At 40.2% G+C, this 25305-nt stretch overlaps 1 protein-coding gene across 1 annotated transcript in view; it reads right to left on the bottom strand.

Moving 5' to 3' along the window:
• The window catches only part of VAV3 (vav guanine nucleotide exchange factor 3), a 207487-nt gene extending 182420 nt beyond the window's left edge, over positions 1–25067 (bottom strand). The window contains exon 1 of the mRNA XM_081946409.1: positions 24607–25067. Coding sequence (XP_081802535.1) covers positions 24607–24810 — 204 coding nt within the window. The 5' untranslated portion in view covers positions 24811–25067. The remainder of the gene's footprint in view (positions 1–24606) is intronic.
• Between the last annotated feature and the right edge of the window lie 238 nt (positions 25068–25305).

Here is a 25305-nt window from a genome sequence, read left to right as displayed (position 1 = left end):
AAATCAGTAACACAGTTGTGACGTGAATGTGGTTTCCCCATTGACTTTGCTTGTCTGAAGGTCGCAAAATGGGATCACATGACTCTGAGACACTACAACCGTCATAAATGTGAGTCAGTTATCAAGCTTCCAAATGTAAATCATGTGACCATGAGGCTGCTGCAACAACGGTCCTAAGTGTGAAAAATGGTCATAAGTCACTTTTTCTGTGCTGTTGTAACTTTGAACAGTCACTAAATGAACTATTGTAACTGTTGTGGTATCCAGTGATGCTGCTATCCATTCATACTAATTAGTGTGACCCAGTGAATTTATGTTCGCGAAATGGCAAAAACAGTTTGCTAGAATAAGACTGAGAAAAAGGCATTAACTGTAATGGTTAAGGCAACAAGCCATATACCAGAAAACTGTGACTTCAATCACACTCAGGCACAAAGCCAGCTGGATAACCTTGGATATTGATCTATCATCTATCTATCTATCTATCTATCTATCTATCTATCTATCTATTATTTCTCTCTCCCTCCCTCCCTCCCTCAATATTTTATAAATTGGAAGAGGAACGCATTTCTTCTTTCATGCTGTCATATCCACAAATTCAAGCAGAAAGGAAGGAACCCTTAAAAAACAACTATGATCAATCATTTAATTATTAATTTTATTCTAATATTTGACAGACTGGTTTAATAATAACAACATTGTCTGAAACTGGATTACTTATACTACTAAAAACCATGGAAAAGGATGAATGTTAACAATATTTTTTAGCTTCCTTTAATATTTGGTTTGTGTGAGCTGGGAATTTTGGGAGATGAGGTCCAGTTTCAGAAGCCTAGAACAGCAAAATTGCACTAATGGAAATGATTTGTAATGATAATTTTAAAAAAGGTACTCAGCAAGCTCATAAGAGCTGCAAAACAAGAACCCCACAGCCCCGATATAAACCGCTACCACATTGGCATTAAAAATGAATTAGTCCTAGAGAAAGTTAAGATTTTCCCACCCGTTGCAGGAAATAAAGCAAGCAAACAAAAATGGAACTTGGGAAGGCCGAGCTGTCTGGCAAGCCAATAACAAAACAAACCATCATGAAAGGTACAGAAAGGCAGATGATTCAGCCAAGAAATAATTTCCTTTTTTTTTTTTGAAACTTAAAAGTTGAAAGTATTAATGCAGGCTGTAAATCAGGAAGCTGTAGATTACTGTCCTTCTGTAATCAGGCAGAAATCTTGGTTAGAAGCCAGAGAGAGAGAGAGAGAGCATCTTGGTTTCTCAGTAAGCAAAGCCTCCTTGGGGCAGCTGCCAGAACAAGAACGGTTCGTCTCTCTGAACATTTCACTCCCATTTTACTCCTCCTTATCTTGCTATGATATTATCCAGTAACCACTTGTTAATAAGCCAACAGACTCTCACTTGTTAACTCATTACAACCTCCGGGACTGAATTCAAGATAAATTCAGTCTATTTTATTGATCTAGTCTTACAATTTTGCTTTGTGCCTGGACCAGAGGTGTAATTTCTCCAAACCTATTTCCTATCAAAACCATGGGTGCAGAAATCGTATTCCCTCTAAACACCACTTCCAAATTGGATTGTTAATGTTTAGAGAGCAAATTAAGAGGAAAATCAGAATTAAATGATCTGTGATGATAAGACAGAAAGAAATAATTAAAATATGTTAAAGATTTCTATGGGATGATAGCGAAGTTGGAAAGTGGAGCTTAAACACATGCCATTAATGCCAGGAAAAATGAAAAAAAAGATGTTTTACATGTGGAAAAATTGTAAGGCTGCAGGTGTGGGTAGTATAACTGAAGAAATGTTAAAATATACATGTGACTATGTGATTTGTTTATGTATGAAGACTGGATCTGCCCTGATGTATGGAGGAATAGTAACAGCATTCATAAACAGAATGCCAAGAAAAGTGATTGTTAAGTCTGATAACTTGTTAAGTCTGCTAGTTTGTTAAGTCTGGCTGGGAAAATGTTTGGCAGAATTCCAAATGACAATGAACAAACTTTGGGAAATACAGTATAGTATAGTATAGTATAGTATAGTATAGTATAGTATAGTATAGTATAGTATAGTATAGTATAGTATAGTATAGGCTGATAGGCTGCAGGAGATATGCAGACCAGATTTTTGCTCTTCTGCAAATCCCCGAGAAATGTATGAATATGAGAAGGAAACCTTATTGTAAATTTAATTCATTAAAGATAATGCCTGATAAAGTGAACAATCATAAATTTTCAAATGCAGTAATATGTTGCAGGTTGTTGCTGAATAAGAATAGTGAATGATGGAAGAGAGGATAATTGTAATGATGAGTATATATGGCAAAAGGGAAAACAATTGAATTAGGAGTAATAACATTACATTTATTTAATATAACAGTTTACATTAAATCAAATTTAATAGTCCTCCTCCAACTTTTGGAAGTGTGGTCCTTAGGCCAAGTGAGCCACAAAAGAATTGTGTTTAATCATAAATCTTCTCTTATAAATTAATAAAAAATAGACAGGATTTTTTTTAAAAAAATGACTACCTGACACCTACCCACATATACACACATATCCAATGTCAACTCTCAAAACAACTCTAGCTGAAGCCATATGACCCACATAAACCAAGTTCTTAAATAATAATGTCATTCTAAAAAAAATACATCATATTTAATGTAATCCCTGATATAGCAATATACAAAATACTAAAATACAACTTTAAGAGATTTTAGTTTAAAATTTCAATTCAATTCAAGATATAGATATTCGTTTGAAACCTTATAAGGGGTTATGAGTTATCAAATTTATTTATACTTTTTGTGTAGATTGGAAGTGATTTTTTTTATATATTTCTTTTCTTTTTTTATTTCTTTGCACTTTTTACTCCTTTTATTTCTCTTCCACTCTGAATTTACTACTGGTAGTCCTTGCCTTACAATTCACTTAGTGACTGTTTGAAGTTACTGAAAAAAGAGACTTATGATTATTTTTTACACTTACGACTGTTGCAGCATCCCCCGTGGTTAGGTGATTTGCATTTGGATCCTTGACAACTGACTCACATTTAAGACTGTTGCAGTGTCCTGGAGCCCTTTTGCAACCTTCTGACCAGCAAAATCAATGGGGAAACCAGAATCACTTAACAACTGTGGTACTAATTTAACAATTGCAGTGATTCACTAAACAAATGGGACAAGAAAAGCTGTAAAATGGGGCAAAACTCACTTAATATATTTCTCACTTAGGAACATAAATTTGGGGCTCAATTGTGGTCGTAAGAGGAGGACTATTTGTTTTTTGGGGGGGGGGTTGCATTTACTATTGCAATTAAAATCCTTCATATAAAGGTCCTTCTCTGAATTATGGAAAAAGAAACTGATTCTGGAGAACAAAAGAAATGTTTTCCCTGTTTGGAATCTCTGGTTTTGTGCAATTCGATCACAGTCATTAAAATAGCTACTGGAATATTTCTGTCCTAGTACATATAAAATTGTAAAGCAACAAAGGTCTGTATGAGCACATTTTAGCTCTGCTAAAAAGGGAAGAATGTTGCAGAATGTTGCAATGGACAAAAAATCTTCCTGCAAAGAAGCTTTCCCTCCCAAACACATTTTGCTACAGTTCTGCTACTACAACATCAATAGAGCTGCATCTTCTGAAAGAAAGTTAAATGCAGTATTTAGACAATCTTTTCTCTACTTGCACTTGTATTTTTAAGCACCTTACTTAGAAGTATCAATAATGCTAAAATACCCAATTAAGACATGCACCCAACAAAAGGTACAAGAAAAATTAAAACTGCTTTGATATTTCAGTGCGGAGCTGTTGTTTTTAATCTGGTTTTGAGTTGAATTAACATAGGAGGAAAGAGCAAGTATGAATATCCTACTTTGATCTTATTTTCTCTGCCATTCAGATATTTATCAAATTTGTATATTTTGGTATTGTACACATCTGATTTAGAGCCTTATACAGGTTGTCCCTGACTTACAACCATTTGTTTAGTGACCGTTCAAAGTTACAACAGCACTGAAAAAAGAGGCTTATGACCGATTTTCATACTTACCATTGCAGCCTCTCCAGGGTCACACAATAAAAATTCAGGCACTTAGAAACTGGCATGTACTTATGACAGTTGCGCTGTCATGGGGTCATGTGATCACCATTTGTAAACTTCTCAGCCAGCATCCGACAAGCAAAGTCAATGGGCGAAGCCAGATTCGCTTAATGACTACATAATTCATGTAACAACTACAGTGATTCATTTATTAACTGTGGCAAAAAAGGTCATCAAATGATGCAAAACTCACTTAATAACTGCCTTGCTTAACAACGGATATTTGGAGCTCAATTGTGGTTGTAAATCAAGGACTACCTGTATATAACCAAATGGGAACTATGATGACTGCTTATTGGCCCATAATTCTTGAATCCTTCCTTACAATCCATAACCTCTGTACTTTACACGTCATATCAACTCATTTCCCTCCCACCCCAGAATACTATTCCTCTCTACTACCTCTATCGTCCAAAGTAAAGCCATACTTGTCGCAGGGTAGAGAATACATTTTTGGGGACCCATTTTAATTTATTTATTTTTTTAATTTGAGGTTTAACTTTTACATTTATATATGTGCTACATCTGACTGGGAGAGTGCCAGCAAAGCCACTGAACATCCACACATACGGGCAGACAACCTGGGAAAGCCTTTACAGCAGCTGCACAAGCCTTCCAAAAGACAGGTTTCCTTTTTAACACACTGAGAGAGGACCTGGGCTTGCAAGCAACACACTGAGCTCCTTTTTTTTTAACACAGCCCTAACAGATATCACAAATGTTTACTAACATGATGACAAATTCAAGACTCAAGCTGCCAACAACTCTAATGAATCAGTGCATTTCTGCTGCTGCTGCTTAAGAATTTGCACGTCTAATGCCCTATGCAAATGATTTGTTTTAACACACACCATAATCTCTCATCACCTTGTAAGCACTGTAGAAGGAGAGACGTATTAGTGTCTATGGTGGCAAGAAATCAGGCAGCACTTTCTCTGATTATTTTTTTTATTCAAACACATCATCCTTCATGAGCTGCAGATAGCCCCACTCTATGTATCAGGTGAAGTGAGATGCAGCTCACGGAATACTTATGCTTTTGAATAACATCTGTTAGCAAGTTCTGATTTTTCTCATCGCCTGGGACTGCTTCCAATCATATTCCAGTCACCTGTAACTTTCTTCGCTCTTAAATCACAGGAAAAAGCTATAGGATCTCGCTACAAAGCATGCAATATCTAGAACAGTGGTTCCCAAAGCGGGATGACTTAGGGGGGCGCTAAGAGGCAAGGTGGTGGCAGGAGGCGCTAAGAGGGAGAGGAAAAAAAATGTATTGCGTTGGCTGCAGAGGGCGTTGCCCCTTGGGTTGGTAGCTTCCCCTTAGCTAATTCTCAGATGGAAAGGAGAAACTTGCCAAGCAGAAGATGGACTGTTTAAAGCCCATCGGGGCGGGCAGAAGGACGAAATTACCCAAACAAACCTGGAAATAGCTGCGGGTTTCTCTTTAAGCAATGTCACCACCCTCCCCTCCAATCACTCCCTTCCTCCCAGGAGAGGGGCACGCGCCGCTTCAATCGCCCGCCCCCCAACACTGCTGGCGTCTTAACCAACTGGCTTGGCTTGTGAAAAGGTTTTTTTTTTAAACAGTCAGTGGGTGGGTGGGGAGATCATGCACGGTGTTGTTAGGGGGGGGGGGAAACCCCACCAATCAAATTCTAGTTGAGCTTGCGAGAGAGCTCTTTGCCACTGGTTTAAAAAACGGCCACATATTTCGTGCCATCATTTTCCTTTGCATGGAGACACTGCTGGGTAAAAGTAACTGAGGGGAGGGGGTGATGAGCGGAAGTGCGGTCGCTCCCTTTTGGTGGTGTGGATTTGGGTTAGGGAGGTTTGGATTACTAGCAGGAGGGAGCTCGCATTGCAATCTTCCATTTCTAGCCTTGGAAATACGGGTGTTGTTAAACTCACAGGAGCTTTCTTTGATAGAGGTATAGTATACTATATGTATATATTACTATAGTATAGGTCAGGAGTCCCCAAACTTGGCAACTTTAAGACTTGTGGACTTCAACTCCCACAATTCTCCAGCCAGCATAGCTGGGAGTTGAAATCCATAGCTGTCTGGAGAATTCTGGGAATTGAAGTCCACAAGTCTTAAAGTTGCCAAGTTTGAAGACCTCTGGTATAGGTTCTCCTGCTTGAGTAGGGGGCTGGACCAGAAGACTTCCAAGGTCCCTTCAAGCTCATTTATTCTAAAGTTTATAAAATCTCCACTCAAAGCTGGTGGCGGGTAGATTTTCTTTTAGGATATGTGTTTAGTTTTTTGAAATATCCCCATTCCCATCCTCTCTCCTTGGGGAATTACTGGCTTTGAATGGTTGGTTCGGCGAGCAGAAGTTTAGTCATTGAAACCATGTAAGCATTTAAAGGCAGAATGTTTGTGTCATGCAAAATAATTGGCAATCTGAAGGAGATAAGATTATATTGTATGCCTTTGTATGTGTGGATATGTGCACACATAAATTTTGCAGCAGGGTTAACAATGACCAGAGCACTTCTTGGTTAGCATAGCCAATAAGGAACTTGGCCAATAATATTAAGGCAAGTATGAGCAATTATCTGTCCATAGTTGCTTAAAAAAATGACACCAGAGTTTCTTGCCATTTTTGGATGGGGACTGATGAAAACAGTAATACAAATCTTAAAATTGAGATTTTTTTTAAAAAAAGGAAAAATAGATTGTACTTCAGTTTTGCTTAGATGAGTGATGTGAGTCAACCGTTTTTGATATTTAGACCACCAAATCTTAAAGACTATGCAGATGGTTTGGAAGGGGTTAGTAGCAAAGCTAGTGTTGATATTGTGGAAATTAATGAAACTGAAAATTACAATGATGTTATGGCAGGGATGTGACTAGCTAAAGTTGTTTCTCTGACATTCTAAGACTTAGATGTCTGAGTGATATCAGGATCTTCTTTTGATGGAAATTCCAGATTGGGTGATAAATCCATTTTTAGATACTGAGAAAGATGGGGTAGTGGAGGAACAACTCATAGAGCTGCAAAATGACATTGAGCTGAAGCCAAAGTTTAAGAAAGCGTACCAAGAGTTTTGGTTACAGAAAGAAATTTCTGATCGCTATCCTGCACTATGGACAGTGGTTAAGAAGCTCCTTGTTGCATTTCCAACATCATATTTGGTGGAACGTGGCTTCAGTGTGGTCATCCAACTTCTCTCCAAGCAAAGAAATCGACTCCAGATTACTGAACGTGGTGATTTAAGATTCCTGCTAAGTGACTTAAAACCAGACATTGGGAAACTGGTATCACTTCATCAAGCCCATCCATCACATTAAGAATTTACTGAACAGTGAAGTAGTTACTAAATTTTACTGAGTTTACGAAGTTACTAGTTACAAAGGTTCTTGATAAATGACTATCAGACTTTGAAAACCTGGTATCACTGGATCATGTTCAACAATTTGGTTGAATTAACATTAACTAAAAAGGTTTTTAAATTGGATTTTGAATAAATGTGCAATTAATTATTGCAGGTTTGAATTTTACTGTTACTATCTTCCTTCCGTCATGCAAACCGCCCAGTCACATGACCCCCCCAGCCACGCCCACCAAGCCACGCCCACAGAACCGGTAGTAAAAAAAATTGAATTCCACCACTGGGTGGGGGGCACTGAGAATCAGTTTGTAGCACCAAGGGGGCGGTGGACTGAAAAAGTTTGGGAACCACTGATCTAGAGGATCATTCACCTCATCTCCATACAATACAAATGAGTATTTCATTTTAATGGAGATCCTTGGACATCTGCAGACTCTATTCACATATTCTTGGAGTAATGTAATTACTACTGTAGCAACATTGTGCATTGGACAGAGAATCATTTACACAAATATTATTGTTCCTCAGGAAAAACACAGTGGGTATGAGCGTATTGTGTTTTTGATACAACCTGCACAGCATGCCTTACATTATAGCAAGATGGAAGCCAGCTACACAAAGGTGACAATTATAATGCTGCTATAATATCACAAAGCAATGTTTCATCCCGATTTCTGCAGGAGGCCTGGCAAACTTGTGTCTTCTTCCCAAAATCCTTGGCCCATAAATGTCTAGCATGTGGGCTTTCACCAGGTTACCTCATCAAAATTACCACACAGGAGGAATAAGTATGAAAACAACAATAACACTGGCTTATTGTGTCTGCTTTACCATAAAAATTCTGTGAATCAGATTTCAATAATGTACACCTTTTCAAATATCTACATGCTGGCTGGATTCAAATGATGTCAAAAAGAATCTAAATAATGTATTAAGTGAAAAGAAAAGCATATAATTTAGAAAACAACCAGAGGTGGGTTACTGCCGTTCGGCCCGGATCGGCCAAACCAGTAGTAGCGGCGGCAAAAGGCTCCGCCCACCTGCCTGGACATTTCTGCGCATGCACAAAAGTGTCTCGCACGCAGGAGCATGTCCAAACTGATAGTAACAAAATTGGCAACCTACCACTGAAAACAATAATTATTTAATTTAAATGTGCAAAAATAAATTACAATCAGGAGAGCAACGGGAAACAAGTATATAACATGTTATGAGTTTTTTTAATTCTTTTATTTTTATTTTTCTAACACCCATGCAGTAATCCCATGAAACATGTTATTTAATTAGTTATTTTTTTTCCACAGAGGACACTGAATTGTTGTTTCTAACATATACATAAAAAGGCTTTTACAAATTCAAATTTATTTTTATTAGATGGGATTTGATTTGCATTCATCTTTTAGCCCAGAGGTACTTAATGTAGCTAACAGTAAAAAAATAAAAATGTAAATAGCATCAGCTAATAAAACCGTTCAATGATTGATTGATTCAGTCAGAAAAGGTTTGACTGGAAAGGAAAGTCTTAATTCCTTTCTTAAAAGCTGAAAGAATGGGACCTGAACACTCCTTCCCCTCCCCCAAGGAAGTGCAGTTCCTAACTAGGGATGACACAGGAGAAAGTCCTTTCCTATCTGATCAACAAATGCATCTCAGAAAGTAAAGGTTTATTTAAGAAAGCATCTCCTACTATTTCATCAGGTTCATACTGAGATAAATCCCAAGACCCTAAACCAGTGGTTCTCAACCTTCCCAATGCCACGACCCTTTAATACAGTTCCTCATGTTGTGGTGACCCCCAACCATAAAATTGGTGTCTCAGTTCCTAAGACCATCGAAAATATGTGTTTTCCGATGGTCTTAGGCGGCCCCTATGAAAGAGTTGTTTGACCCCCCCAAAGGGGTCCCGACCCACAGGTTGAGAACCACTGCCCTAAACTTTTAAAATTGGGCAAGGGGGGGAATCAAATCTTAAATTATACTTGGAACTACAGCAATCACCAATAGGAGCCCTGGTGGCAGAGTGGTTAGAATTCAGTACTGCAAGTTAACTCTGCCACAGTCTGGAGTTCGATTCTGACCATCTCAAGATTGACCCATCCTTCCAAGGTTAATAAAATGAGGATTCAGACTGTTGGGGGCAATATGCTGACTCTGCAAACCACTTAGAGCACTATGGGGCAGTATATAAGACTAAGTGCTACTGTATTGCTATTGCTATATAATCCTTTCAATGTGACCTTCCAGTATCATGTTTCAGTTAGTAGCATACTGACACATATAGTACGAGTATAATACTACATATAATACAGACACTGTATATTGCTCAAGGGCAGTCTCACTTAGAGCATATGCAGTAGCCAAGCTAGAATGCAACTAAGCTATGGGTTAATTATTGCCAATTCTGACCAACTCATAAAAAGTTCTACCTGGCATAATTGAAGTGTGCAAACATACTCAACACAACCACACCACCAGAGAATACAGACATAAATGAGTCAAAGAGCAGTCTAACACTGCTGATCTGAACTTCCAGGAGGAGTGCAAGCCCAACCAGAATAGACTTTGTTTCCTACTGGCCAACAGCAGCTAACTTATAAAAACCACAATGACACATTTTCTATCAGCTAACAGCACAAACACTGGGACTGGGACTAACCACAACCTCAATACATGCATGCTTGAGACTGTATTTTCTATCCATTGTAAGAGTTTATAAACTACTATAAGTCTGACAAACTGGTAGAAACTTTGCTCCTGGTAGAAAAAAATTAATAATGCAATATAAATGACAGGAAATAGAATTTCAAGATCATTACTTTCTCAAACTGCTCTTAGCTAAAAGTGGAAGCAAATAAGATGCATGATGATATTTTTCCTAATACTAAAAAGACAGTGAAAGTAGTTTATTTTGTAACCTCCTGTTTAGTGGAAGGGTTCTAAGATTAAGGTGTAAAATATAAATAATTAAGGCAGGAAATAAACAATTCCTTTAAGGGACTCAATGAAATGAAGGTCCTCTCTCCACGCCACTTGTTAGGGGTGTGTGTGTGTGTGTGTGTGTGTATTATATATAATATTTTCTTATATAAATAAGAAAAAAGAGAAGCCATCAAAAGAGAAAAATAAGAAAAATTGATAGTGTGAAAGCTTGTGGGTAGAGTACATATATACAAACAGATGGGATCTTATGAAAAAACACAAAGATTTTAAAAACCTGTTTTAAATCATTTGTCCAAAATGTCACCTCTAAAAAGACAAGCTAATAGTGGGCCCCGAAAATCTCTGTTGTTTTGTCAATTTTTCAGCCACAGTAATTTCCCACACTTAAATAACACTGAAATATGAACTTTTGTTTCCAGTGTGTTGTGAAACCATCCTGAACTGAACAATGGGGATTAACTCCTTTTCTTATTTGCATCTGTTTAATGCTTTAAGAACTATGGGCAATAAACCAATATCAAGATGCATTATAAAGAACTGTTGACAGCCTAACTGGGCATTGCCATCAGAGATAATAATGTCTGTCAATTTATTTACAACACTGCCAGCACAATCAGAAAAAAATGTTACTAGATACCATACTATTACAGTAGAATACGTATAGCCCTATGAATGATGTTTAGTTCTTGAGTATTTGCCAAAATAGATCTAAAAGGAATTCTGTGCTACAAAATATATCAGTGGGCTTTTGCCAAATCTAATTCCAAATCATTTTTCCAGTTTCAAAGCTTTCCACAAGGATAGACCATACTTAGCATAAGAGCTTTATTCCAACTCTGTGAGAATCTTTTACAGGTAGTCCTCACTTAATGACTACTTAGAGAGCATTCAAAGTTATGACCGCTGCATACAGTCCCATGGTCACATTATTACAGTTTGGAAGTTGCTAACTGACCTGCACTTATAGACGTTTGCAGCATCCCAGAGTCATATGGTCATGATTTTTGATGTTTTTGTTAGTGTTCAGTATTTACTTTTGGTTTCCAACAAAAAGCACCCATTGGGTATAATAGAATAGAATTATTTATTGGCCAAGTGTGATTGGACACACAAGGAATTTGTCTTTGGTGCATATTCTCTCAGTGTACATAAAAGGAAAAAAAATACATTCATCAAGAATCATAAGATACTACACTTAGTGATAGTCACAGGTTACTAATAAGCAATCAAATCATACTAGGAAGCAAATAAAACAATATAAATCATAGAGATACAAGCAACAAGGTTATAGTCATAAATGGGAGGGGATAGGTAATAGGAAGGATGAGAATGAGAATAATTATAGCAATACAGTCTTAGTAAATAATTTGACAGTGTTGTGGAAATTAGTTGTTTAACAGAGTGATAGCATTTGGAGGAAATCCGTCCTGTGTCTAGTTGTTCTGGTGTGCTATAGCGTCATTTTGAGAGTAGGAATTGAAACAATTTATGTCCAGGATGTGAGGAATCTGTAAATATTTTCACAGTCCTCTTTTTGACTCATGCAGTATACAGGTCCTCAATGGAAGGCAGGTTGGTAGCAATTGTTTTTTCTGCAGTTCTAATTATCCATTGAAGTCTGTGTCTGTTTTGTTTGGTTGAGGAGCCAAAACAGATAGTTATAGAGGTGTAGATGACAGACTCAATAATTCCTCCATAATGGATTCATTTAATGACCATGGAGTTTGTTTTAATAATTGATGCAAAAAAGGTAATAAAATCTGGCACAGTTGCATATAGTGACCACTTCATGATCATGTCAAGTAGGTTTTATTATCATTTCAACAATATACAGTACAGTACACAGTGAAACAAAACAACATTTCCCCAGGACCAAGGTGCTACATCAGACAACATAGATAAAAAATAAAAAGAGAGCAGGACACAGAACTACATATAGCTCTAAATCTAAGAACTTAGAGAGAGAGAAAAATACACAAGATAAAAAAGATACACAAGCTTAATACAAAAAAAAAATACACATTATTTATGTTTCCAGTTTCTTTGTGTTGAGGAGTCTGTTGGCTTGTGGAAAGAAACTGTTACACAGTCTGTTTGTGCAGGCCCGAATGCTTCTGTACCTTTTTCCAGACGGCAGGAGAGTAAAGAGTGTGTATGAGGGGAGGGGGGGGGGGTCAGCCACAATGTTTCTGGCTTTATGGGTGCAGTGTATGGTGTATATGTCCATGACAGAGGGAAGAACGACCCTGATGATCTTCTCTGCCGTTCTCACTATTCGCTGTAGGGTCTTGTGATCCAAAATGGTGCAATTCCCAAACCAGGTGGTGATGCAGCTGCTCAGGGTGCTCTTGATGGTCCCTCTGTAAAAGGGTGTGAGAATGTGTGGTGGAAGCTGTGCCTTCCTCAGTTTCCTAAGAAAATAAAGACGCTGCTGGGCCTTCCTTGTTATGGAACCGGTGTTGAGGGACCAGGTGAAATTCTCCGCCAGGTGAACACCAAGGAATTTGGTGCTCTCTACGATCTCCACGGAGGAGCCATTGATGTTCAGCAGGGAGCAGTCGTGTTGTGTCCTCCTAAAGTCAACAACCATCTCTTTTGTTTTGTCTACATTCAGAGACAGGTTGTTGGCTTTACACCAGTTCATTAACTTCTCCACCTCCTCTCTGTGTGCTGTCTCGTCGTTCTTGCTGATAAGGCCCACCACGGTCGTGTCATCAGCAAACTTTATGATGTGATTCGAACTGTGCATTACTACACAGTCGTGCATCAGCAGGGTGAACAGCATGGGACTGAGCACACAGCACTGAGGGGCTCCAGTGCTCAGTATTATGGTGTTAGAAGTGTTGTTCGCGATCCGGACTGTCTGAGGTCTTCCAGTCAAAAAGTCCAGGATCCAGTTACAGAGGGAGGTGTTCAGGCCCAACAAGGTTAGCTTCCCCATCAGGTGTTGGGGAATGATAGTGTTGAATGCTGAACTAAAGTCTATGAACAGCATTCGTATGTATGAGGCTTTGTCTTCTAGGTGAGTGTGGGCTAGATGGAGTGTAGCGGAGATGGCATCATCAGTGGAGCAATTCGAGTGGTATGCAAACTGCAGTGGATCCAATGTTACAGGCAACAGGGTCTTTATGTGCCTCATGACGAGCCTCTCAAAGCACTTCATGATGATGGGAGTAAGTGCAATGGGATGGTAGTCATTGAGGCAAGACACTGATGGTTTCTTCGGCACAGGGACGATGGTCGTTGTCTTGAAGCACTTTGGGACAACAGTGGTGCTCAGAGAGATGTTGAAGATGTCAGTGAAAACATTTGCCAGTTGGTCTGCACATCCTCTGAGAACTCTGCCAGTTATATTGTCTGGTCCTGCAGCTTTCCGTGGGTTGACTCTGCTTAGAGCTTTCCTCACGTCAGTAGTGGAGAGACAAAGTATCTGGTCGTTGGAAGGAGGTGTGGTCTTCCTCACTGTCATGTCATTCTGTGCTTTGAAAAGGGCGTAGAAGTTGTTTAACACATCTGGAAGTGAGCCATCACTCTCACAGGCAGGTGGTGATGTTCTGTAATTAGTGATGGCTTGGATCCCCTGTCACATACGCCGTATGTCACCGCTGTTCGTGAAGTGTTGGTGGATGCACTGGGCATGTGCACGCTTTGCTTCTCTGATGGCCCAGGACAGATTGGCTCTCGCTATTCTTAGGGCTGCTTTATCACCTGCCCTGAATGCAGAATCTCGGGTTTTTGGTAGAGCACGCACCTTTCCACGGCTTCTGGTTGGGCTGTGAGATAATTTTCTTGGAGACTGTGACCTCAATGCACTTGCTGATGTAGCCAGTCATTGACGATGTGTACTCCTCCAAGTCAATGGAGTCACCATTGGTTGCAGACTCCCTAAACATGTCCCAGTCAGTGCATTCAAAACAGTCCTAAAGAACTGCTCCTGCTGGCCACATCCTCACCTGCTTCCGAACTGGACTTGAACACCTGATGAGTGGTCTGTATGCTGGAATTAGCATAACAGAGATATGGTCTGAGTAGCCAAGGTAGGGGTGGGGCTTCACCTGATATGCACCCGGGATATTTGTATAAACAACATCCAGCGTGTTTTCCCCTCTGGTTGCAAAGTCAACATTCTGATGAAATTTAGGGAGCCGGCCACATGACCACGGAAATGTCTTCATATAATGTTGCCTCCCTCGGTTTAGAAATGGAGATGAGCACTGCTCCCTAGAGGTGGCCACAACATCTTTACTTTTTTATACACCTTGGAGTAGTGGTGGTTTGCTAACCAGTTTACTACTGGTTTGCTTGCGCATGCGCAGAAGCGTCTGGGTGGGTGGGCGGAGCCTCCCACCACCGCCACTACCAGTTCAGCTGAACCAGGCCGAACCGGGAGCAACGTACCTCTGCTTTGGGACCAATTATACACTGAAGATTGTAGAGAACAGGAATAATCATTGTTAGTGTTGAGTAGGGTTTTTTGTGCCTTCAAGTCCTAGCAAACTCCTTGGACTAATGCCTGCACTTTTGTTTGCAAGATTTTTGGGCCCTCCTTCTTTGGACTGACCCAAGATCATCCAGATGGCTTTGTGCCTGAGGCTTAAGTAGGACTCAGAGGTTCTTAGTTTCTGGACTGGTACTTTATCCATTGCACCAAATTGACTCCCAATGTTGGTTATAAGCTTTATATACCTTATTTATATAAAGTTACTCACTTTGTCCCTGAACCTCTACTTATTACAAGTATATTCTGTTTATTTATTTATTTTTATGCCATACATCTCCTCTGGTGACTCTGGGTGGCTTACAGGTTGTTCTTTGGTTCCAGAGTCTATTTCTTTAAAATATTAGTAGTAAAACTGGCCTGCATTTGACTTAGCGAAAGGGGATCATAAAAAGGCTAATTGTGAACTGTCATTTTTATATGCTACCCCATTTAGCAACCATTCAAAGTTATGACAATGCTGAAAAAGTAACTTTATGAGCAGTCTTTGCATTTATGATTGTGCCAATAAAGGAGAATATTTGTAGCTCAGGGTTGAAATGAGGGGTCCTTAGTGCCATGAAACCATCAAGCTCAGATGGTTTCCTTGCAGATGTTTCATTAGCCAAACTAGGTAACATGATCAATGCACTGATTGTTGCAGCATCCCCCACTTTCATGTGATTCAGGAGTTTCACAGCTGGCAGGTTATACAACAGTTGCAGCATCCAGTGTGATTACCATTCACAAATATTTCAGCCAATTTCCAACTAGCAGGTTCAATGGAGAAACTGGCAGTAAAATCACAAATTATGATCACTTGATGTGTCACAATAACCATATGTGATTCACCTAACAACCATGGCAAAAGTGAGGTTGTAAGACCATCACGGTCACAGGATGTCTTGGTTAATGACTACGTGGCTAAGCAACAGACTTCAGGGAGTAAGCTGGTTGGGGAATTCTGGGAATGGAATCCACATATTCTAAAGCTAACAAGTTTGAAAAAAATTGATCTAAATTGTTTGCTGGAAATATTATTTCTGATTATATGAAATATCTTTAACACAAGTTAGAACATGGACCTCTTCAGGGAATTCCTGACTAATCCTAACTACAGCACGTTCCAATTTCTGGGGTCCAGAACATTCTCTCCCAGCCTTCCTCCCAAGACTTTTTCAAATTTCATTCATTCGAGGGCATGAATCCAAGAAAAGGCATGTTCGATTTAAGGAAGTGCCATCAGTGCTATGTCCAAAGCATACTTTGCCTCTGAAACCAAAATGTCCTACTCTACAGGATATTTGTTATGGAAGAGCGTAGATATATTGCTTGTTTTTTATCCACAAATTGAACTTAATGTCTGGATTCGCTTTGTTATGCTAAGCCATGTTCAATAATTGGCTGGATTCATACAAGACAGGAGTGTCAAACTCAAGGCCATGGGCTGGATCTGGACATGGGGTGCTTAAATCCGGCTCATGGGGCCAGCCTGGAAATATAAAAGAACCAGGCCGCGGTGCCGCTGGTGGCCAAAACAGGTGTCCCACCCCCCACCCCCCGTGGCCCATTTCTGGCCTCCATAGCATCCAGCAGCACTCTGCTGGCCAAAAACAGGCGGTTTGAAGGCCTCTCAAGTTTACCGGTTTTGGCAGGTAAAGTACTATAGGAGGCCAATCAGGCGGAAAATATGGCAGAGGGTTTTGGCTGGCAGGGTGCTGCAGGAGGCATCTGTCCCATCTCCCGCCCCGCCCCCTGCCAGCCTGCAGCAGAGAACTATAGTGCTGATCGAGCCCCGGAAGAAATTCAGTTTGACACCCCTGGTACAAGATAACAGGGTTTGTTTCTAGCTCAATACACTTCCGAAATGATCAAAACAATCTGCTTTGAGATTGAATCAACTGTTTGGATTTCAAGACAGGGCATACACTGAATAAGAGACATTTCAATGCTGTAGACTCCTAACCAAATAAGGATAGCTTAGTGCACTGTACTACTTTTTTCCTAAACAATATCCTAGGAAACGTTTGATTCCTACATTTATATATAGAAATAGGACAACATGTGTCTGTCCTGTTCATAAAACATACTGAACAGATAGCTGTCTAGCTTCTGCTTAAATACATCCAGTTACTACTACTCCAGATAACCCAGTTATGCTGCTCTGAACATTCAGATTTTTTTTTCTAACATTCAGTTAGAAATTGCCTTCCTGTAGTTTAAAATCTTTTATTTCATGTGCCACATTCTGTAACAATAAAGAGCAGATCTTGGGCTTTTTTCAACTGTCATTTCAAGTATTTGAAGAGTGATATCATATCCCTCCAGTCTTCTCAAGATGTAACCTACCCAGCTCCTTCACTACCTCTCCCCTGTCATCCTTCTGTCTTCCTTGTCTGAATCCCTAAATTATGGTACCCAAAACTGAATGGGATATTGAAGATAGTGTCTAATAAACACCAAATAAAGGAGCCATCAAATAAAGGGGAGCCAAAATGCCCATAACTGAATTTGCTTTCTGCAATCACATCACACTTCTGATCCATATTTAGTTTGAAATCAATTTTAATGTTACGTCATTCCAAAGAGACCCACAGTATAATTCATACGGTTAAGCAATTTTTCCCCTCAGGAAGACTTTTTTCATTTAATTTCTTGTGCTTAAATCACAAAGTGAATACATGGCAGGTGTTTTCCCCCATTCCTCAGAATTATTGATAAGATGTGTCAAAAGGCATCCAATGAATTCAAAGTTTGCTTTTATTATATGAAATGAAAATAAATTCCAATATTGGCTGCATAGTCTTAAGAAACCTAAAGTCTCCTTCTAAGCAGATCGGATTCGTATAGCAAAACTCTGAACAATCATTAGATGATTGTAAAGCTGGGGCTTTATATGTATTTTTCCGGCCATCTACCCTCATCTATATTTTTGAGAGCAGATGTAATAGCCCTGTATTAAAAAAAACAATAATCCTAAAAAGTTCTTTAGAGAAAGAAGTTCATTTAAAAAAAAAAAAGCTGCTTCAGAATATTGAAAAAAGTGTAATGGTTTTAATTCATATTCTAAAGAAGCCTTCTTCTCTTTTACACTGAATGAGATTTTATATAGCATATAAAATAAACGCTTATATAATACATTAAATTGTAAATTGAACACACAAATTTGGTTATAATACACTAAGCAAAGCCAATTCTGGTACACATCCATTGTTGCTATTGTGATTTATCCATAGCTTGCATCTTCAGACAATAAAATCTTACAATCACATTAAAATAAGCCATAATGAAATGATTTAATTTTAGTTTAGCATATTTAAAATCCAATTTTATCTTATAAAACCAGGTTTAAACTATAGCTTTACACCTGTAGAGTATTAAACAATGACAGTATATGAATCAATTCTCAAAAAAAAACATGATAGTCTTCTTGCAATCATGACCTATAAAAATATGGAACAATATTTTCAGTAAAATTACAAATAAAGCAAAACACACTGTGAAAGTTAAAACAACTGCAACCTTTGAGCAAAAACTATGCCAAGTGTATGTCACTTTAAAAATAGGCAAGAAACTACCAGAATTTCTTAACAAGGGTGGTTCAGATAATGTGTATTGGGCCTAGATACCTAGTATCATCTAGCAGCTGAAGGAATATTACTTATCAATGCAATATTTTAAAAAGTTGCCTTTCTGCCATGTAACAGGATGTAAATATTTCAACAGGCTTTCCAAAACAATTCAAACATACTCAATACTGATAACTAAATACTGGGTTTTTGTTTTGTTTTTGCAAATAAGATTAGAACTCCAGTCTGTATCAGTAAACCATTTACATAGGTCTCAATAAAATAAATGGTTTTAATAATCAGATATTTAAAAATATCACACACAACTGAATTTATGAATATAGGCTATGAAAATAGCAATGAAACATAAGGAAGTTATCACGTTATAAGTCTGTGCTTATAGGCATACAGAACAAATTGCATAGAACAGGGGTCACCAATCTTTCGGACCTCAGGGACCACTAAATTCATAATTTTAAATCCGGGGGACCACTAATATGATTTTTTAAAAAGATAAATAGCATTTAGTGCAATATAAAAAATGTAAATAATTTTTCTGTGGAGAGAGAGGGGGAGACAGAGAGAGAGATGTTTACTCAGAAGTCTAACTGAATTTACTCACACACATAGAAGAAAATTGTTGCACAATACATGAGTTCAAAGATATGCTTGAAATATGGTTACATTGGACATAATTGGAAATTAACATGCCAATGTTGCCATATAAGTGGCCCACTGTTGAGAACACTTTACATGGCATATTTTCAGCAGTTGATATCTCCAAATGGATCAATATGAAAATGTTTCTTAAAATGCCATCCCAGATTAGTTTTGTATTTTTCAACTGAACTGTCAATACAACTTGTTTTGCCTTTTCTATTTTTTTTCTAATTTTTTTGCAATAGGCATCATGGACACACTCACTTTAAGTCACAGGGATATTATAATTTAAATGGTAAATAAGCAAGCTTGTATCCTTACAGTAGATCATACAAATAAAGAAATTTTACTGTGAGAATATATGTATGGTATATGAAGAGCTAGAGAAGTGGTTAAGAGACTGATTGAGAGTGTTTCCTCTTCCAAGGTTATTAAAAATAAAAGTATAGGGAGTCCTTGACTTGCCGCCACAATTGAGCCCAAATTTTATTTTGCTAAGTGAAACATTTATTAAGTGAGTTTGCTCCATTTTATAACCTTACTTGCCCCGGCTGTTAAGTGAATCACTATAGTTGTTAAATTAGTCAAACTGTTGTTAAGTGAATCTGGCTTCCCCATTGACTTCAGAGAAGGACGCAAAAGGGGATCATGTGAACCCAGGACACTGCAGCCATCATAAATATGAGTAATTGCCAAGTATCTGAATTTTGATCACGTTACCATAGGGATGCTACAATGGTCGTAAGTGTGAAAACTGGTCATAAGTCACTTTTTTCAGTGCTGTTGTGACTTTGAACAGACACTAAATAAACTGTTGTAAGTCAAGGACTACCTGTAGATGGCATTCAGTCATGAGCAAATAACTTGTAGCTACGTATGAAACTTATCACAAAATGTTCCGCTTCAGACTTCTGGCTTCCCACTGGCCTGATTCTTAGGATGATATCTTGACTATAAAAAAATAGATCTATGGTTCCCTGGTGCCATTAATGTAGGAAATCATAAAGTCTGATCCTCATCACCCAGCTGATCCTCTAATCAACTCAGTGGTTTTCAATCCATTAATAGAAGAAAGCTTGAGCAATCTGCACAGTATCTCTTGAAGGAAGCCTCACTGTTTCCCTCTCTTGAATGAAATAAAGACATAAAGAAGTTGAGATACCTGTGAAGTGTCTCATAGATAAATGCACTAGTGCCCCTCGCAGCCTTCAGGATCAAAGAGGTTAGTTATCTAAATTTTAAACTATCTAACCCTTTAATTCTTTCTCAGAAACACATTGTTAATGTTATCCTACTGTAAAATATGATTGCAAGCATTACCATATAGAGATGGTGAACATTAAGTACTCAACAACCCTATATGAATCAGCGTCATGCAGGCCTTTTTTAGCAGAACTGACTTGCAGATCGGCAACTTAAAGACCAATGCTGATCTTGGAAATTAGAAAAATATCAGGAGAGTTGCAGACAGATGTTTTGTAATGACTAACAGACTTGTCCACAAATCAACTTCAATGGAATTGGACAATTTCATAACAAAATAACTTAAGATACTCGAATTTGCAGTGGTATGACTGGAGTTTTAATGACTCCTTCCTCTGTGCCATGCTTGTCACTATGAATATCGTTAATTTATTTATTTGCATCCCAACTTTATTGTTTTTACAAATACCCATGTTTCCCCAAAAATAAGACATCTTATATTAATTTTTGCTCCAAAAGATGCATTAGGGCTTATTTTCTGGTTAGGTCTTATTTTCAGGAAAATACTGTATTAAATGCATTAATCTGGCTGACAATCTTAACTGAGAGTTATTTGGGGGGTAGGGCTTATATTACAAGCATCCTGAAAAAAACCACATTAGAGCTAACATTCCAATTGGGTCTTATTTTCAGGAAAACAGGGTAATTCAAAGCAACAAACATATCCAACACATTTTTGTCTCCTATTTTCCCAACAACCTCCTATGAAGGTGAGTTAGGCTAAGAGAGAGTGATTGGTTCAAGGTCACCCAGTTGGCTTTTATGGTTAAAGGAGGGACTTTAATTCATGGTCTCCCATGTTCTAGCCCAGTGGTCGGCAAGCCGCAGCTCGCGAGCCACATGCGGCTCTTTATACATTTTAATGCGGCTCTTCTGTGTGCCGGGCGCCCGCTCCCCTCCCTCCCACTGTTCCCTCTAAGGTGCGTGGCTGCTAGAACTGGCCGCCCGCAAAGGACCTCCCCGGACTTGTTTTGGTGAGCGCGGGGCGACTGACGCCAGGAAAGCAAGCCCGGGGAGGAGGTCCTTTGTGGGTGGCCAATCCTAGCTGCTTGCGCCCAGCGCTGCAGCTAAAGTAAAGCCCCTGCCGCTACCGGAATATCTGCTGCCGCCTCCTCCTCCTCTAACAGCACCCGACGCTGCGGCAGAGGTGAAGCCGCCAAAGCTCCCGCCGGCGCCCCCGCCTATGGCAGCGGCGCCTCCCCCTCCGTTCGGAGCACCTGAGTTGGGCCCTGTGTTACCCTGCCCCCTCCTCCTCTGCTGTGCTTTTGAGGAGCCATGAGGCCGCAGGAGCCAGTAGGAAGGTGGCGGGGGGGGGGCAGGAGCAGGGAAAAAAGGCCTCATGGCTTCTCAAAAGCATGGCGGCGGCGGAGAAGGCAGCAGGGGTAACGCGGTGCTCCGAGTGGAGGGGGGCGCCAGCGGGAGCTTTGGCAGCTTCACTCCAAATGTAGTGGTGCTGTTGGAGGAGGAGGAGGAGGCAGCTGTTGTTCTGGTGGCGGCAGGGGCTCGTCGTCGACATCTTCAGCAGCAGCCCTGCCCCCTGTGAAAAAAGCCGAAGATGGATCCACGCAGATGACGTCGCCGCAACATGACTGGAGGAGGAATTCTGGGAGTTGAAGTCCACAAGTTTTCAAGCTGTCAGGTTTGAAGACCCTGGGTTTTTTTTTCTAAAGGGTTAGGGATGCAAGGATCTTGTAACTTGACAGCTTTAAGACTTGCATGCTTCAGTGCCAGAGTTCCTGAGCCAACATGACTGGAGGAGGAATTCTAGGAGTTGAAGTCCACAAGTTTGCAAGCTGTCAGGTTTGAAGACCCCTTGGGGTTTTTTTCCTAAAGGGTTAGGGATGCAAGGACTTGTAACTTGACAGCTTTAAGACTTGCGTGCTTCAAATGCCAGAGTTTATTGAAACTAAAAACAGTGTACCATCCTATGTATTTTCGGTTTTAAAAATGTGGCTCTCAAAATAAATTTCAATCGTGGTTTTGGCGAGATTTGGCTCAGTTGAAAAAAAAGGTTGCCCACCACTGTTCTAGCCAGTTACCTTAACCACTAGACCAAACTGGCTCTCTAATTATTTCAGTGGGCTTAGAGCTAGGCAATAAATAAGTATATCATTTTAAATAATTAAATTTTAAAACAATAGACTTCTACAATTTTGTAAGTAACGTTTGGATGCGAAGGAGAGAACTACCTTTATTTCTTGTTCCAAGTTTATTTTGGCTCAATGGTTCTTTACAGAAATAAGTGTAGAAAATACTGACTTTGCAGCTCATTCAGGCATAGCAGGAACAAATTCTGACAGGTGTCCATGAAGCTTGTACACATAAAGCAGCATCCTGCCGGAATTCACTCATAGGCTGCCTGGACAAGCTGGCTGTTCAGTTCTGACAGGGTTCCAATTTCTGACTTTGGATGCACAAACAGGCAGGCAAAGCTGAATTCCTGCTCTACGTGGACAAGCCAACTATCAGTAGCATAATGGGATTCTTCTAAGAACAATCAAGCTTTCATGGCTATTTATCTGGGCAGAGTAGGAGAAAGTTCTGACTGTAATCTGAGTTTGTCTGCATATGTCACAAGGCGTATGCATGCAAACCTGGAATACAGGTATTCCTTAACTTAGTACCACAAATGAGCCCAAAATTTGTATTGCTAAGTGAGAGAGTTATGTGAGGTTTGCCCCATTTTCTTTCTTGCCACAGTTGTTTTAAGTGAATCACTGCAATTGCTAAATTAGTAACGTGGTTGTTAAGTGAGTCAGGCTTCCCTACTGCAGAAGGTGATCACATGACCTTGGGACACTGCAACCCTCATAAATATGAACCAGTTGCCAAGCATCTGAATTTTGATCACACGGCCATGGGGGGGTGGGGATGCTGCAAAGGTGTTAAGTGTGAAAATGGTTATAAGTTACTTTTTTCAGTGCCATTGTAACTTAAAAAGTCACTAAATGAATGGTTGTAAATCGAGGAATTAGCTTGTCTAAGCAGAATGGCAGTGAGTTTTGATAGATCTCTTGTTTTTTCATGCAGCTGAAATGACGTTAAAACTCATTTCCATTGGCTGGTCAAGATGGATTAGCTTTCTTAAAAATTATGTTTTGTGCAGATGGGAAACATATCCTGCTAGATTAATTCCAGGTCCTGCTAGATTAATTCCCATGAATACTGATAATTTCCCATGATGGCTAAGCTTAATGGAACTTGGAACCCAACAATAGTTTGAAGGTAGTTTCTTCAAATATCACACAGCCAAGTCTTTTAAGCTTGCGTTTAATAACCTCTTTGCAATCAGTTGGGCTTAGCCAGTACTTCGGCTGAAATGCCATAGTAGGTCCATCCTATTTGCAACCTTAAAATTAAAATTAAAGACACCAAAGCATTATTCCAAGGTATAGCAACCGTTCTCACTTTTGTTTTGTCCGGCTGAAAGATGCTTCTAGTGAGTTCCTGTATATGCAATCAAGAGATAAATTAATAAAGGTTTTTAATCTCTCAATTTAGACTTTTAGAAGGCAGGAACCATCCTTTGTGATACCATCTATTGTTACTGCAGATTAACAGTAATGCAAACAGCCAGCTTCCTACAGGTCTCACTGTTACATGACATAGTTCCTCTTTCATTTTCTCCTACTTGCTGATCTAAGTGATTTCAGGCAGAATTCAGCCAAATGAGTTGGGGAAGACAGTTTTAATAGTACAACAATGCATTTTAATACTGCCCTGTATTAAATCCCTCTACTGTTCCTCTACTGCCTTCACGTGAAAAGTAACATCACCAAAAAGAAAAATACATCAAATCATATTAAGCATGTAAGTAGGTGGCATACATGAGGCTGTTATTATACATCCTCCCAATTATGGTACAACTGAGGTCCTTATTTCTAAATGAAAGCTTCGAGGGGGGGAAGCTTTCTGGATAGCTTCCCTACTCGAAGGATTTTCGTTTCTTCATCCCTACCCTCCATCCCTATCCCCCATCCCGCACATTATCTGGCAAACCAGCTTTCCATCTGCACTCCCAAACAGCATCTCCTAACTCTTTGCCAAATTCAAGCAACTCTCGCTAAGGCTGCCGGCGAAAGCCCAACAATAATCCAAAGTGACCTCCTGGAGGCTGGGCTGCATTGAAACAAAGACATTATAAGCAGCCCAGACGGGATGGGGAAGGCACAAGGGAAGTGATTCAAGGCACGCGGAGACCCGGAAGAAACCTGGGCAAAAGCGTTCGCATCCCTTTACCTGGGACATCTGAGGTCTCAGGTTGATCTCCTTGAGATTGAGGGCGTGAGGGCGCAAGTTGTTGAGCAGCTGGCAAAGAAGGACTCCATCGCGAAGGGTCTGGGCCAGGTCGAACACCTGCGCCGCGTCCCAAGTCACCCGGTGATTGACCGGCAACACCCGGCACTGGATGAGCCAGTGAGCACACTGCTTCCAAGGCTCCATCGTGCGCGCCCGTCCGTCCGTCGGTCAAGGCGCTCGCAGCCAGAGCACCAAAACTCCCCAAGAAGCCCAAAGGTTTCACCGAGCAGCTGCTGCTGCCGCTGCTGCGCTCGCTCTCCTGTCCGACCGTCCTTCCTGCCTTTCTTCCTTCCTTTCGTCCTGCCGCAGCGACTCGCCTCCTTTTCAGCCCCGCGCGCAGACTGAGAAGAGCAGCAGCTGAAAGGCGGCCCGAGAGGCTGCGCGTGCGGTTCCCCTCCGGCCCCTCCCTCCCGGCGCAGACACACCGCCGGGGGAGGAGGCGGCGGGAGAAAAACAAGAGCGCGTGCGCCCCCCTCCCTCCGCGCGCGCTTGGCCTCGAACCGGCGCCCCTGTTCAGAAGGCGTGAGGTGCGCTCGGCTCTCACGGGTGCCTGGCGTGGGTGGGAGTGGGGGGGGGTGGGGGTCGCAGCAAACAGTCCCAAATTGGGAGTGTGTGAGGTCGAGCTTTAGAATAACAACA

This window comes from Natrix helvetica (assembly GCF_964273705.1).
Source record: "Natrix helvetica genome assembly, chromosome: 3".
Lineage (NCBI taxonomy): Eukaryota > Metazoa > Chordata > Lepidosauria > Squamata > Natricidae > Natrix > Natrix helvetica.
This window is presented reverse-complemented; position numbering and strand designations above follow the sequence as displayed.